The 16,162-nt window shown below is 50.3% G+C and overlaps 1 protein-coding gene across 3 annotated transcripts; it reads left to right on the top strand.

Annotated features, from left to right (window-relative positions):
- Positions 1-1,195: 1,195 nt before the first annotated feature.
- Positions 1,196-13,258, top strand: Prodh2 (proline dehydrogenase 2). 3 transcript variants are annotated; one of them, XM_042268477.2, is made up of 10 exons: positions 1,197-1,447; positions 1,522-1,718; positions 1,813-1,951; positions 2,033-2,128; positions 6,614-6,694; positions 6,766-6,921; positions 7,000-7,166; positions 9,801-9,911; positions 11,290-11,375; positions 13,030-13,258. In XM_042268477.2, the coding sequence occupies exons 1-10, from the start codon at positions 1,274-1,276 to the stop codon at positions 13,200-13,202; spliced, it is 1,380 nt and encodes a 459-aa protein (XP_042124411.1). In that variant the 5' UTR covers positions 1,197-1,273; the 3' UTR covers positions 13,203-13,258. The 3 variants fall into 3 exon arrangements, with proteins under 3 accessions (XP_076404684.1, XP_042124411.1, XP_006982100.1); XM_006982038.4 differs by having other exon boundaries at positions 1,198-1,447; positions 2,033-2,119; XM_076548569.1 differs by lacking the exon at positions 11,290-11,375 and having other exon boundaries at positions 1,196-1,447.
- Positions 13,259-16,162: the final 2,904 nt, after the last annotated feature.

The raw sequence follows: 16,162 nt of genomic DNA, 5'->3' as shown, positions 1-16,162 counted from the left end.
GTGTACATAGATTCATTTCTTCTCATCAAAGATTAATTATCAGCTGGTTGTAGATTCTTCCCGGACCCTGGGAGGGGACAATCGAGGGGCTGGACCCCCATAGTCCACGATAAGAGCTGGCCTGGGCTACACAGTGAGGCTGTTTTGTTTGTTCGTTTAAATAGTCTAACGGGGCTGGAGAGATGACTCTGGGACTTATGATCCCCAGCTGCTCTTCCAGAAGACCCAAGTTCAGTTCCCAGCACCATGTCAGTTGACTCACAGATGCCTGTCACTCCAGCTCCGGGTGGATCTGAGGCCTCTCGATGGGTACCTGCACGCGTGTACACAGACAGACACACGTGTAATTAAAGTGATTAAAAATAGTTCTTTTAAAAAAAAAACCACTCTAAGGGCAGGCATGTCATTGGATGAAAGGGCTTTGCAGTGCAAACCTGACAACTTGGCAGATAAGAACAATTCAGGGCTGGAGAGAGGCCTTGATAGTTAAAAACTTGATAGCTCCAAGTGCTTCCTGCAGCGAGGGCACTGAAGTTAGGTTTCCCACACCCACAGGGTAGGTCACAACCTTCTGTTAGCTCCAGCGCCAGTGAATCTGATGCCCTCTTCTGGCCGTTGAGGGAACTGCATGCATGTGGTAATCAGAAGTCAGTGCAGGGGGGAAAAAACTCTCATATAAAAAACAAATAAAATTTAAAAAAGTAAAAGAAAGACTTGGCAGTGTATGAATATCTCATTCTTTTCATTGCCTGAGTTCCTCCTCGTACACCTCGATGTCATCACCCAGTCCCGTTTGGTGGATATTTGGGTTGCTTTCACTTGGGGTTAGTGTCCTTACGGACATTTTTTCTGATGCCCATGTTCAAGTTCTGTAGGCTGCATGTTCAGCACGGGTAGCGGGGCTGTGCAGTTGAAGTGTATGCAGTAGCTCTACTGCTGCTCCCTGTAGGACGAAATCGCTGCAACCGAAGACAACTTAAACCCCAGTCCCCTGCTCCTGAGTCAAGCTGCTTATTCAGCGGCGCAAGTTGGGCGCTGAGATCTGTTGTCCTGTCTGGCTGAAGGTTATTGGGGGCTGTCACTGGGGGGTTACCTGTCCTGTTACTGTTATTCTGACCTCTGTCCCTAACCATTAATTATTAACCTCCCCCTCCCAAAGAGCCTGCTATCCTAAAGACTTGCCCAGTTAATGAGTCACTGCCCCCCAGCTGGGCAAGGGGCATTTGATAGACCTGCTTTCTGCCCCTGGTGTGGTGTGACCAGGGACTTAGCAATGCTCTGGACACGTCTGCCCCTCTACGGCCTCTCCAAGCCCTCTACAGGTGGCTGGAAGCCCCTGCTTTTTGATGGCGGGGCCTTCCATCTCAAGGGCACGGCCGAGCTGGCCCGGGCTTGGCTGGTGCTTCGCCTATGCGCCTGGCCCCCCTTGGTCACCCACGGACTAGCGGTGAGCAGTTGGCACACGGCCTGGCCTGGAAGTTGCCCACACCGGGCTCTGAGTCCTCACTCCCTGTCACCCAGGTGCAGGCCTGGTCTCAGCGACTCCTGGGCTCTCGGCTCTCGGGCGCACTTCTCCGAGCATCCTTCTACGGACAGTTTGTGGCCGGAGAGACAGCAGAGGAGGTGAGGGGTTGTGTCGAGCAGCTGAAGGCCCTGGGACTCCTGCCTCTGCTGGCGGTGCCCACAGAGGAGGAACCGGACTCCACTGCCAAGACCAGGTGAGTAGAGAGAGGCGGGGTCCACGGGAGGAAGGGATGAGGACAGGAAAGGGGCTCGCAAGGCTCTGGAAGCTGACCCCCACTGGCCGGACAGTGAAGCCTGGTATGAGGGGAACCTCAACACCATGCTACGTTGTGTGGACTGGTCACGAGCTCTCGTGGACACCTCTGGAGCAGCCAGAAACAGCCTCATGCAGCTGAAGGTGACGGCGCTAACCAGCATTCAGCTTTGTGTAAGTGACAAGAGGGAGGGGGACACAGGTGTGGCCGCCCACCAGGCCACCCTCACCATGCCAGCCACCGTCCCATTTCAGAAGGAGCTGTCGGCTTGGATCCAAAGACCAGCCAGCTCCTCCGAGCTGAGCCCTGAGAGGCTGGCAGAGGCCATGGAATCAGGCAAGGTAAGGAATGTAAGAGGATATGGTTGACATGGATAAATATGGGTCACATGGGGTCTAGGGGAGGGGTTTGGGTGAGAAGCTTTCCAGAGGAAGGATCAGGACAGCAGCACCTTCTCCACAGAGGTCAGCTAGCTGCTGAGCACGGCACGCCTGTAATCCCAGCACCTAGGAAGCTGAGGCAGGAGGATCAAGTCCCTGAGGTCAGCCTGGGCTATATAGAGAGACTTGTCTGGAAAACACAGGGTCGAGAGATAGCTCAGCAGTTAAGAACACTTGTTGCTCTTGCAGAGGACCCAGGTTTCCAGCACCCACATGGTGGCTCACAACCATACATAACTCCAGCTCCAGAGAATGCAGCTCTCTATCCCAACTGCAATGGACACCGGGCATACCTGTAATGTACATGCAGACATGCAGACAAAACATCCATACAATAACTTAAAAAGAACTATACATATGTTTTTGGTGGTGGCGGTGGTTTTGTTTTTAAGACAGGGTCTTGTGTACCCCACACTGGTCTTGAACTCCTGATCTTCCTGCCTCCACCTCCCAACTTGCTAGAGATACCTGCGTGTGCCCTTGTGTCTGGTTTAAAGAAAATATTTTTTAGTCAGTCAGCAGCTACACTGGCGTGTGCTTGCTGCATGTAAACTCTGATAAGACCAGTGAGGTTTTCCTTTTGTCTTGTTTTGTTTTTTGAAGCAGGATCTCGCCATGTGGCCCAGACTGGCCTGGAACTTGCAATCCTCCTCCTCAGCCTCCCCAGTCCTGGGGTTATTGTTTGCTGTCATGCCTGATCCTGATGAGGTTCTTGCTTCATTCATTCATTCTTCCATTCATTTATTCCTTTGTATTATTCCAATATCTTATTTATGCATGTGCATATGCAGTGTGTGTGTGTGTGTGTGTGTGTGTGTGTGTGTGAGAGAGAGAGAGAGAGAGAGAGAGAGAGAGAGAGAGAGAGCATGCATGTGCAAATGTGGAGGTCAGAGGTGGCAAACAGGTATATTCCTCTATCACTCTCCATCTTTCTGTTTTGTTTGAGACAAGATCTCTCTGCACAGCCCTGGCTGTCCTAGAATTCTCTATGTAGACCAGGCTGGCCTCAAACTCACAGAGATCCGCCTGCCTCTGCCTCCGAGTGCTGGGGTTAAAGCCACACCTGGCTGTCCCATTTTATATTTTTAGCAGGCGGCTCTCACTGACCTGGAGCTCACTGTGATGGCCACACTGGCTGGCAGAGCCCCAGGATCCCTTGTCTCCATCCCTGAAACTCGACTAGGATTACAGACATGCTGTTTCACCTAGGTTCTCACGTGAGTGCTGGGAACCAGAACTCCGATCCTCATACCTGTCCAGCATGAACTCACCCACCAAACTATCACCTTAGCCCCTGTGGACACTTTTTCCTTTTAGCTTTTAAAAGCAGCTATTGGCTCTGAATATTTTTTATCTATTTTTCTCTCACACCTCCTGATCACAGTTTCCCCTCCCTCCACTCCTCCCAGTTCCCCCCCCACACACACACACACACACCTTCCTTCTCCCCTACATTTCCCTTCAAAACAGAGCAGGGCTCCCAGGGATATCAACCGAACAGGGCCTAACAAATTCCGATAAGACTAGGCACAAACCCTCAGATCAAGGCTGGACAAGGCGACCCAGTAGGAGGCAAGGGGTCCTAAGAGCAGACAGAAGAGTCAGACACCCCTCACTCCCACTGCTAGGAGTCTTGTTGAGATTTTTGGCATGACAAATGTATACTGTTTTGAGGAGTATATTTTCCTAACTCATTCCTTGAGACAGGGTCTCACTATGCAGCCCAGCCTGTTCTGGAACAGACAATCCTCCCACCTCAGCTTTTCCAGTGCTGGGATTACAGGTATTTGCCACTGTATCTGACCTCCTTTTTACTATTCTATGTGTTTGAAATTTTTCATAACAAAATGTTAAGAAGCAAAGCACAGCTGTGCACATCTAGATGCCCAGCACTTGAGAGGCTGATGTGAGCAGATCTCAAGTGTATGGCCATCCTGGGCTACATAGTGAGGTCCTGTCCCCACCCCCCTCAAAAGAGCTATGGAATTTCCCTAGTATATATCAGTGAGGGGCTGGGGTGTGACTCAGTGGTAGAGCACCTGCCTAGAATCCCCCAGTGAGGGGCTGGGGTGTGGCTCAGTGGTAGATCCCCTGCCTAGAATCCCCAGTGAGGAGTTGTGATGTGGATGAGTAATAGAGAGCTTGCCTGGTCTTTATCTTCAGCACTGCAGGGAAAACATTTAAAAAGTGAAAAGTTCATTGTACAGTGACCACTCACACACTTGGCCACCTTTAATGTTTAGCCACACCGTCATCCCTGTAAACCACCTTCAGACTCCAAAATCTGAGGGTCCTCAAGTCCCAACATGTAAAATAGCACCATGTTGGCCTGTATGCTGTGCACAGACTCTCCTGCACTCTAATCCTCTCTGGGTGGCTCGTCACATCGAGTGTAGCATAAATGCTCCATACTCAGCCGCTCTGCAGCATGGGTAAGGATGTGTAGAAGTGTCTTTTTCTGGTGCTGTGATAAAATACTCCCGTTGTTTGGGCTTCCTAATGTGTGGTGCAGTCCATCATCCGAGAAATGGGGGCAGCGGGAGGTCATGGGGCATCCAGGATCAGAAAGCAGGGTGCCACAGCACTAGCTTCCTGCTGCTCAGCTCCCTTTCTCCGTTGTGCAATCCAGGGTCCCCACCAAGGACCATGTGCCACCTCTGTGGGTGGATCTCCTAGCCTCAACACAAGATAATCCTCCACAGGCCTGCCCAGAGCCTGCTCTCCAAGACGACTCTAGATTCTATCAATCTGACGGTGCTAACCATCTCAGGGAATAAGGACCGCATATGACTGTCTGTGCTCAGTGCAAATGCATGGTTTTTCTTTTTAAATAAATTGTTTTTTTGTTTTGTTTTGTTTTGTTTGATTTTTCTAGACGGGGTTTCTCTGTGTAGTTTTGTGCCTTTCCTGGGACTCACTTGGTAGCCCAGGCTGGTCTTGAACTCACAGAGATCCGCCTGGCTCTGCCTCCCGAGTGCTGGGATTAAAAGCGTGTGCCACCACCGCCCAGCAAATAGTTTTATTTTTAGTGTGTGTGCACCACGCGTGTGCAGTGCCCTCGGTGGCCTTAAGAGGGCGGTAGGTCTCCAAGAGCTAGAGTTACATGCGTTTGTGAGCCTCCTGCTGTGAGGCTGGAAACCGGATTCCGGTAAAGCAGGACAGATTCTCTCCAGCTCTGCAGTGCATTTCTGAATATTTTTGACCTGTCATGGGCTGAATCCATGGAAACAGAACCTATAGTTTGGGAGGGCCAACAGCACCTGCTTAAAATCTGACCTATCTGCCCATGAATCCGTCCTATGTTGTGATGCATTTCGACAGCTGACATCAGTTTCCTCCTCTACCGGGTGTTGTAGGCTTTATGTAAAAAAATTAAAAAAAATTATGTTGAATGAAAACTACAAATCAAAGCAGGTTTGGTTATAAGCACCTTCAAATCCAGCACTGGGGGAGCAGAGGGGGAAGGAACAGAAGTCGGAGATCATCATTGCTACACAGTAAATTCTAGGTGAGCCTGGGATACATGAGATCCTGGGGGATAAGTGGAGGGAGGGGGCAGAGATGAACTTCAGCAAACACACACAGTAGGACCACACAAATCTCTTTCCATACATGGACCCTTCCCATCACTGCAGAATTCTCCATCAGTCTGAGGATGCATTTTGGGTTTGTTTGATCTTTTCTTTTCTTTTTTTCACTTATTTATTTATTTTTTTAGGTTGGGTCTCATATAGCCCAGGCTGGCCTTTCACTCACTTTGTAGCCCAGGATAGCCCTTAGCTCCCCATCTTCCTGCCTTCATCTCCTGGCAGGATTACAGGTGTGCACTGCCATGCCTGGTTTATGAGGTGGTTCTATTTCTTTTCTGAGACTGGATCTCATCTTGGCGTTTCTTTTCCTCTTTCTTTCCTTTTTTATTACCTTTTAAAATTCTGCTACATTTATTTATTCATTTAGTGTGTGTGTGTGTGTGTGTGTGTGTGTGTGTGCGCGCGCACACGCACAACAAAGCATGGAGTGTAGATCAGAGCACAGCTTCCAGGGCAGCAGCCAGCCAGCTGTCTCCTTCCACCGCATGGGTCCGAAGACTTGAACTCAGGTCATCAGACTTAGCAGCAGCCATTTTCAGCCCCTGAACCATCTCACTGACCCTCTTTCCTTCTCACTGGATAGATCAGCCCAGGTTGCCTCAGCCTCCCAAACTGCAAGATCACTGGCATGTGTTACTACACTCTGCGAGTCACTTTTCTGATTTCCCACAAATTCACACACACGCACGCACGCACGCACGCACGCACGCCCGCCCACATGCACTCCTTACTGGTGGGAGAGAGACTCCGGTCCTGGCGGGAGCCGGCGGTTCTGAGTAGTCTCCCATTCCCTGATGGCCCTTAGAACCTCCAGCTCTCCTACCTCAGCGCCGAACAGAATCATCACCTGCAGGCCTCTCTCAGCCGCTTGCACCGCGTGGCACAGGTAACGTGTGGGTGGCCTGGCTCCCCACCCCCTGGACACCGCTGGCCCTGACATCTTTCTCTCCCCCTCAGCACGCCCGGGCCCAGCATGTGAGGCTCCTGGTGGATGCTGAGTACACTTTCATCAACCCTGCACTCTCCCTGTTTGTGGCTGCCCTGGCCGCGCGCTGGAACAGACCTGAGGAAGGCGGGCCCTGGGTGTGGAACACTTACCAGGCCTATCTGAAGGTTGGTGACATGCTCTAAAAGGCTGTGGGTGGGGACCCAGCACCCTGACCCTCCTGAGCCTGCCTGTGTGCCCTGCAGGGAACGCACACACGGCTGGAGAGGGATGCCGAGGCCGCACACAGGGCTGGCCTGGCGTTTGGGGTAAAGCTGGTCCGAGGTGCCTATCTGGACAAGGAGAGAGCCCTGACACAGCTCCACGGGAAGGAAGACTGCGTTCAGCCTGACTATGAGGCCACTAGCCGAAGGTAGGGCCAGAGCTGAGAGGCCGTAGGAGAAATGATAACACTACTAATGTGTCACAAGGCTGAGGAGGAAGCCCAGTGGGTGTCTTAGGTGGGGCTTCTACTGCTGTGAGGAGACACCATGACCACGGCGACTCTTATGAAGGAAACATTTCACTGGGGCTGGCTACAGTTCAGAAGTTCAGTCCATTACTGTCATGGCGGGAAGAATGGTGTGTGCAGGCAGACATGGTGCTGGGGAGGTAACTGCCACATGGTGATATGCAGGCAACAGGAAGTAGACTGACTCACTGGGCATGGCTTGAGCGTATATGAGAACTCAAAGCCCACCTCCACAGGGACACACTTCCTCCAACAAGGCCACACCTCCCAGCAGTGCCACTCCCTTTGGGGGCCATTTTCTTTCAAACCAGCACAGTGGGTAAAGTGCTTGCCACATGAGCATGAGGGCCGTGTGCCACGGAAGACATCTATGACTCCAACGCTCTGGCGTGGAGACAAGCAGGTGCTACAGGCTCACTGGGGTCAATGCAGCTGGAACATTGATCTCTAGGTTCAGAGAGAGACCCTGACTCCAGCAGTAAGGTGCATAGAGCTGGAGGATGACATCCAACGTTGATCTCTGCCTTCTACATGTGCGTACATAGGGAGCCGCGCACACACACACACACACACACACACAAAATTTAAAAAATAGCATGTAACTCTTCTTTTGAGGGAAAGCAGATTGCCTAAGCCTGACAGTCACCCTACCACTGAGCCACACCCCAGCCCCTCACTGGGGGATTCTAGGCAGGAGCTCTACCACTGAGCCATACCCCAGCCCCTCACTGGGGGATTCTAGGCAGGGGCTCTACCACTGAGCCACACCCCAGCCCCTCACTGGGGGATTCTAGGCAGGGGCTCTACCACTGAGCCACACCCCAGCCCCTCACTGGGGGATTCCAGGCAGGGGCTCTACCACTGAGCCACACCCCAGCCCCTCACTGGGGGATTCTAGGCAGGGGATCCACCACTGAGCCACACCCCAGCCCTCACTGGGGGAGTCTAGGCAGGGGATCCACCACTGAGCCACACCCCAGCCCCTCACTGGGGGTTCTAGGCTGGGGCTCTACCACTGAAGAATATTCTCAGTTCTCCTTTTACTTTCGTTTTTGAAACAGACTCTTGCTCAGTTCCCTGGGGTGACCTTGAACTCACTCTGTAGCACAGGCAAGCTTTGAATTTGCAATCCTCCTGCCTCACTGTCCAAAATAGCTGGAATGGCAGCCTGCACCGTGTAATCTTTCACTTGCTCATCACCTGCCACGGGGCTGTGTTCCAGCATCTTGTGTGTGTGTGTCCATGTTACTTCCTCTCCAGGATACGGGAACCTTGTTTCCCATCTGAGCCACAGCGTCCTCCTTCCTCCTTCACCCCCTAGCCCCCAACCACCCCCAGCTCCCCGCTCTCCTGCGCATCATCATTCCATGGCTGCTTCCCCATTTGTGGGCCCAGGGTCGTTACTAATGGCTGTAGGTACAGTCATTACACTTCTCCATGCTTGACGAATCCTCGACAGAAGCGAGTTAAGGAAGGAAGGGCTGGTTCTGACTCATGTTTGCGGGGTCAGAGTTCACAGTGTCAGGGCGCTATGACAGCGGGAGGTAGCTGGTCACATCGCATCTGCAGTCAGGAGGCAGAGAACTGGATGGGGTGTTTGTTTGTTTTCAGGTTTTTGTTTTGTTTTGTTTTTCCAAGACAGGGTTTCTCTGTATAGTCTTGGCTGTCCTGGATCTCACTCTGTAGACCAGGCTGGAACTCACAGAGATCCCCTGCCTCTGCCTCCCAAGTGCTGGGATTAAAGGTGTGCCCACCACTCCTGGCTTTTACTTTCTCATTTTTTTTTCAACCTGGTACCACAATACATAAAATGGTGCCACCCGGTGCATTCAAGGTGTGTTGCAGGGTGGGAGGCCTTTCTTCCTCAGTTAAACTTCTGTGGCAATGTCATCTCAGACATACCAAGAATGCCCTCTTATACATAATTCCACATCATGCCATATTGAGAATTAGGACAACCAAGCACAGGGCTGAGGTGATGGCCCAGCAGGTGGAGGAGCTTGCCATCACCTAATGGTCTGAGTTCATCCCTGCAACCTCCGTGGTAGGAGAGAACCAACTCCTGCAAGTTGACCTCCACAGTATGCTCTAGAACACACACACACACACACACACACACACACACACACACACACACACACACTGAATAAAATACAATTTAAGAAAAAGTCCGCCCACACTGCAGTGACTAGTCTGGGTAAATGCCGTCTTGGGCACAGACGTGACTTTGCTGTGGGACAGTCACCAGGCCAGCAGCGTTCACGGGTGGCCTTTAGAAGCACATGCTTGTCATCCCTGTCCATGAGAGGCTGAGGCAGGAGGATTGGGCTACATAGTGAGACTGTGTCAGAACTCACCGAAACCCTGCTTCTCACCCCATCCTCCATCCTGACTCCTGCTAAGGGAACTCACCAGGTTACAGGAGAGGGAAATGGCTCTGAGGAGCTGTGCCCGCAGAACAAAAGAGGCAGGAGTCCTGTCCGATGGACTTGGTCCTCATTCCCTAGGGGAGCTGAGCAGAGTCTCTCTCTTTAGTTACAGCCGCTGTCTGGAGCTGATGCTGCGCCGCGTGTCCCAACATGGTCCTTTGTGCCACCTCATGGTGGCTTCCCACAACGAAGAATCTGTTCGCCAGGCAACTAAGCGGTATGAGGTTGAGGGATGAGAAACCAGGGCTCCTCAGAAGCCCCGTCCCTTTCTGTGATAACGGGACAGTGATGGGAAGGGTAGGGGGGGCAGGAAGAGTCCAGTGAGGAGGTGCATGGAGGGAATAGTAAAAACGTTTATTTAATTCCAACCTGGCATGATGATGCACAGATGTTGTTCTCAGAAGGCTGAGGCAGGGAGCTCAAGAAGTTGATGCCAACCTGGGTTACAAAGTAAGAATCTTTAAAAAATAAAAAAAAATTAACCCCTTCTATAGGCTCCGAGGTGACAGGGCATTGTCCCTTATTTGCTGAGACATAGGGATTGCTAAGGACTCCAGAGGGCAGCTGAGGCTCAATGGGTGGAAGTCTCAAGAGAGCTCCTGAGAATTGTTATTGATTGATTGATTTGATTTGATTTTTATGTGTGAGTATGTGTGCACCCATGAATGCAAGTACCAGGGAAGGCCAGAAGAGGGCGCAAGACTCCCTGGAACTGGGAAGAGCAAGAGCTCTTTATTAAATTTCATTTCATTTCATTTATTTATTTATATTTTTGTTTGTTTGTTTGTTTTTCCAAGACAGGGTTTCTCTGTTTAGCTTTGGAGCCTATCCTGGAACTCACTCTGTAGACCAGACTGGCCTGAAACTCACAGAGATCCACCTGCCTCTGCCTCCCGAATGCTGGGATTAAAGGCGTGCACACCACTGCCCGACCTATTTTTATTTTTAAAATGTTATGTATTTGGGTATTTTGCCTGCATATATAATGTGTGCGCCACGTGCATGCCTGGTGCCTGCAGAGGCCAGAAGAGGACTTCAGGGCTCCTGGAACTGGAGTTACAGACAGTTGTGAGCTGCCATGTGGGTGCTGGGAGTGTCACCCAGGTCCTCTGCAAGAGCAGTCGGTGTTTCAGCCACCGAGCCAGCCCTCCAGCCCTGCAGTGGTTGTTTGCCATTGAGTTTGAGGGTAGAGTCATTTCTCAGAACCTGTGGAATTTGTTCAAGGACCAGTCTCCATGGGGACCAAAATCTTCAGATGCTCAAGTCCCTCATACTGGATGTTGTACTATTGAGTAGTTGCATATGAACATCCTCCTTTGTGCTTGAAGTCATCAGGCTTATTTCTAATACCTAGAACAATGGATGCAGGCCCTACATAAATAGTTGCACTGTTGAGGACAATCTAAGGGAGACACCTGGGCAGCTCTCTAGCACAGACTGATCCACCCTCATATTTGATCCCTGGCTGAATCTGTGGGTGTGGACCTGTGGATCCAGCTGGCCACCTGCTCTTCCTCCATATTTGGATTCTTGGGTGACTGACTTGCTCTCTAGACCTACCACTGTCTGGATTGATAATGTGACCCCTTCTGCAGCATGTGGGAGCTGGGCATTCCTCTGGATGGGCCTGTCTGTTTTGGACAACTTCTGGGCATGTGTGACCACGTCTCCCTGGCACTAGGTATGTGAATGGCCCATCCCTCCATGCCCACTGACCCCCACCCTCTTCCTCCCATTCCCTCTCACCCAGATCCCTCCTGCCGTTTCCAACCTTATCTGGCCCCACTCTCACAGAGAACCTGCAGCTGGCTCCTCCCCAGCTCCTTCCGGACAGATCAGCATTCCAAATCTGAAGCCCCTGCAGGGCTGTGCCGTGTCTTCTCTCCTGATTTGTGCTGGTTCTTATGTATGATGCTATCTTTCCTGCTGTTCAGGGTCCTGCCTGCTGCTCCCTGAGGACTAGACCAGATTCCTTTCTTCCTGTGGGGTACTAAGGGTGACAAAAGCACTTTATTACTCGGAAGATGGCTCAGTGGGTAGAGTACCTAACATGCAAGCCTGAAGACCTGAGTTCGAATTCCCAGAACCCATGCCAAAGCCAGACAGCAGTGTAAATGTCTGCCATCCGAGAATGTCTATAGGAATGGGAGGCGGAGGCAGGAAGCTGCCCAGAAGCTTGCGACCAACTAGTCTAGTTTTATGCAGTGCAAAGAGGACCTTCTCACACAAGGTAAAAAGGAGAGGAACTGCCCCCACAGGTTATCCTCTGACCACACACACACACACACACACACACACACACACACACACACACACCACAGAGACGTTATTGTTTTCAAAGATCACTTGCTTTCGATCCACACACTACAGTGTTTTTTATTATTTGTTTACTTACTTGGTTTTTGAGACAGGGTCTTGTTATGCAGTCTTTGCTGGCCTGATGTCCCAAGTAGACCAGGTTGGTCTCAAACTCACAGAAACCCTCTGCCTCTGCCTCCAGGGGGCTGGGGTTGAAGGTGTATGCCACCACATCGGGCCTGAGGCTTCTTTCCATAGATATCTTGATACAAATTGAGGTGTCCAGTGTGTGAACAAGCTGGCCCATGACCACAGAACAGCCAAGCGGGGTGAACGCTTCTGGCTTCTCTGGGCCTAACACACTCTCTAGGAGTGTTGAGAGGTAGGAGGTGACTTCTCACTGACGCTCTCTCAAAAGGTACAGTTGTTTCGATTCTAGCTTAATATGGGACAGAGTTCTTCTAATGCCCAGCCCAGTCAGGCTCCCATGTAACGACATACATGTTAGGTTACTCAACATGAATCGAGGAAGGAGTGGCTTCCTGTGTCCCCTTCTCTCTCTGAGTTTCTACTGTCTTAATTCTTGAATTAGTAAACTTCTTGCTCTCTTAGCAGTATCTTAATAAACTGAGGGGGGTTTTGTTTTGTTTTGTTTTTAGCCAGGTGTGGTGATGTAAACCTGTAATCCAGCATTCAGGAGGCTGAGGCAGAAGGATTTGGGGTTGGAATTGAGCCTGCGCTACATAATAAAAGCCAATCTCCTAACAACCTACAGGAAGGAAGGAAAGGAGGAAGGGAGGAATGGACAGAGGGAGAAGAGGAAAATGATGTCTTTTAAATGTTTGCTGTTAAGTGTTTTTAGTAGTGAATTATGTCTAACTCACCTAGTCTGCCATGTTCTGAGCAAGGGAAGCAGCATTTACTGCTGATGCCCAGGAACCTCTCTGTCTCTGTCTCGCTCTGTCTCTCTGTGTCTCTGTCTTTGTCTCTCTCTGTCTCTCTCTGAGCCCGCACTCTGCCAATACTCTTCCCAACAGGACAGGCTGGATATGTGGTCTATAAGTCTATTCCCTATGGCTGCCTGGAGGAGGTGATCCCCTACCTGATCCGGAGAGCCCAGGAGAACCGGAGTGTGCTGCAGGGTGTCCGCAGGGAACAAGCCCTGCTCGGCCGAGAACTGTGGCGGAGGCTGCTGGGAAGGAAGGCCTAAGGGTCACTCCGTCGGCACTGTTGGGGCATGTGCTCAATAAAGGTCCCAAGACTCTGCCTCTGCCTGTGCTTCCCTGAAGCTACCTCCCTGGAGAAGGGCTGATCTCGACCTCTAGCAGAGCTTGGCTAAGGGGGACATGTCTGAAACTCAAGAGATCTTTAGTCCTCTGTGGTGGGATGCTCCAGCACTTGGGAGGCTGGGGCAGGAGGATCATCAGTTCCAAGCCAGCCTGGGCTACATAGTGAGGAGAAGCAGGAGGGGGAGGAAGAAGGGGGGAGAGGGGGGGAAGGAGGGATGGAGGGGGAGGGAGGGGGAGTCAGTCTTTAGATGACCCAGGGTGGTGATGACTTGTGGTCATCTCTCCTTCAGTGAACTCGGTCAGGGATCTGTTCAAGAACTCTTTCCATCTCAGAGGCTGTGTACTAAACAACACAGCTGGAGAGCAGACACTGATGACTATGTAAATCCTGGGCCAAGACCATGGGTCCAGGAGGGTGGACCGTTCCTTCAGCTAATAAGCATTGATGAGCAGGCTGGGGAGAAGTCTCCATCAGTAAAAGGTCTGATGCATATAGCAGATTATCCACGGCTATTGATAAAGGAACTATTTATTTAAAAAATTATATTGAAGAGAGCAACTCACTAACCAGGATAATGCTAATCGATCACAGAGTCCTGGAAGGCTGATGGCCGGTCCCACACCGCTTCTGCTGCCTGAGTCAGTCCCAACTGTCCAAGCCCACAAGGGAGAGAGGAGAAGGGGCCTGGGTATGCACCCCTCAGGTCTTAAGCTGGCTCAGAGGCCATGCCCTAGGGGCTGTTACCTCAAGGTCATAGTTAGAACAGGTACCCACTACAGATGCACAAAAATATGAGGGCCTGAGTTTAATCTCCAGCACACATATAAAATTCCAAGCATAGTGGCACAGGCTGAGACCGGCAGATACTGGTCAGCTGGCCTGGCCCAATAGGTGAGCCACAGGTCCCAGTGAGGGATGCTGTCTCAAAAAAGAGGGTGGCACGAGGAAGCTTAGTTTGGGTTTTCTATTGCTGTGAAGAAACACCGTGACCACATCAATTCTCATAAGTTAAACATTTAATTGGGGTGGCTCACTTACAGTTTTAGAGGTTCAGTCTATCATCATAATGGGGAGCATGGTGGCCTGCAGGGAGATGTGCTGGAGAGTGCTACATCTTGCAGGCAACAGGAAGCCGACTGACAGATTGGGTGGTATCCTGAGCATAGGAAACCTCAAAGCCCACCCCCACAGTGACACACTTCCTCCAACAAGTCCATACCCACTCCAAGAAAGCCACGCCTCCTAATAGTGCCACTTCCTATGAGATTTTGGGGAGGTCAATTACATTCAAACTACAACAGACACACAGGCTGGAGTATTACAGGTTCAAGGCTAGCCTGGACTACATAGTGAGATATTGAAAGCTGTTAGGGTCCTGCACCTCGATAGCATTCTCCCAGAGTCTCAGAAAAGATGCTACCATTGGTGGATTAATCTGAGGAATTTTCTAATAAATCTACATACACGATATTCTTTAGTCCATATGCTTTATTCTTCTGAGTCAGTTTTTTCTCTACACAGCTTCTATTCTGCTCTCATGCCTAGCTCCTTTCTTGCCTGATTTCTCTCTACGTTTATCTGCTGTCCCCTCTAAGTTCTATCTTAATTCTCTCATCTTAGTTCCGCTCCATCTAGGTTCTCATCCATCTAGTTCCTTCCCATCTTAGCTCCTCTCCTATCTCCTTCTCTCTCATCTTGTTCTTCCCCATCTGGCTCTTCCTCATCTTCCATCTCATTCCTCTTGTCCTCTCTTCTAGCCCTTCAATCTAGTTCTTCCCCACCTCAGTTCATTCCTCTCCAGCTCTTATCATCTAATTCTTCCATTCTCTTTTTTCTTCTCCATGCCTGCTCTGAAAATAAAACTGCCTTTTTATCCCTTTGGCCCTTATCTCTCCAAGCTATCTCTGCTCCTGCTGTTTCTGGGGGGGGAGTGTGCTCGGTCGCTAGGCAACTTGGCTAGGCAACTTCACAGCTAGATGTACCTGTAAGTTGGAACCCGTTAGTTCTGAGTTAGTTGTTAAGGGTGAATCTAAAACTAGAGATAAGACTTTGGAAAGGAGAAAGTTAAGCTTAATTAGCACATCTGCCAGGCCTTCTCAAACAGATAGTCTGGATGCTTAAGTCTGTTCTTAGAGAGTCTGTGAAGTATCTCAGATAAGATACTTTTGTTCATCTGGGGATGGTGCTGGCCAGATGCTGCTAATGACAATAATTACAGAAAGGCCTGCAATTAGGGATCCTGTCTGTGTTACTGTACAGAAGGTTATCTAAATAGTCCTTTAGTAGAGGGGAAATTGTGCCCAATGGATGATGGAAAAGCTGCAATAGCACACGAGAAATTCATAGCAGGAAACGGCTGATAATCAGAAGCCAGTATCACCAAGACTCCTTGAGCCTTAGCCTCAACCTCTGGAAGAGTTCTTAATTCTTCCAGGTACAGCTTTGGCATAATCAGCTGAATTCCTACTTCATATATTTTTGCGGCCTGCAGCAGTGAAATTCTATCTCAAAAACACAAACAAGAACTAAGGACATAGAACATAAGTAGAGCACTTGCCAACAATCTCCCAGTGAGGGGCTGGGGCATCATGGCTCAATGGAAGAGCATGTGCTTAACATATACAAGAACTTGAATTCCATCTCCAGCACTGTAAATAATAATAAAAGTTACCGAGATGGAAAGGAGGTGGGGATGGCGGCGCATGCCTTTAATCCCTGTACTTGAGAGGCAGAGGCAGGCAGATCTCTGAGTTTAAGGTACAGAGCAAGTTCCAGGACAGCCAGGACTACACAGAGAAATCTTATCTCAAAACAAACAAACAAACAAACAAACAACAGCAACAAAAAGGAAAACCCACAGAGAAATGGTACAGATTAGGA

This window comes from Peromyscus maniculatus, chromosome 1 (assembly GCF_049852395.1).
Source record: "Peromyscus maniculatus bairdii isolate BWxNUB_F1_BW_parent chromosome 1, HU_Pman_BW_mat_3.1, whole genome shotgun sequence".
Classification (NCBI taxonomy): domain Eukaryota; kingdom Metazoa; phylum Chordata; class Mammalia; order Rodentia; family Cricetidae; genus Peromyscus; species Peromyscus maniculatus.
The sequence above is the reverse complement of the archived record's forward strand: the minus strand, read 5'-3'. Positions and strand labels throughout refer to the sequence as shown.

Excerpts from the sequence above, each read along its gene's own strand:
- Prodh2 (XM_042268477.2), top strand. The coding sequence starts at position 1,274 with ATGCTCTGGACACGTCTGCCCCTCTACGGCCTCTCCAAGCCCTCTACA. Across the intron at positions 6,695-6,765 it reads GCTTGCACCGCGTGGCACAG|CACGCCCGGGCCCAGCATGT; the intron begins GTAACGTGTGGG and ends TCTCCCCCTCAG. Across the intron at positions 11,376-13,029 it reads CCACGTCTCCCTGGCACTAG|GACAGGCTGGATATGTGGTC; the intron begins GTATGTGAATGG and ends TCTTCCCAACAG.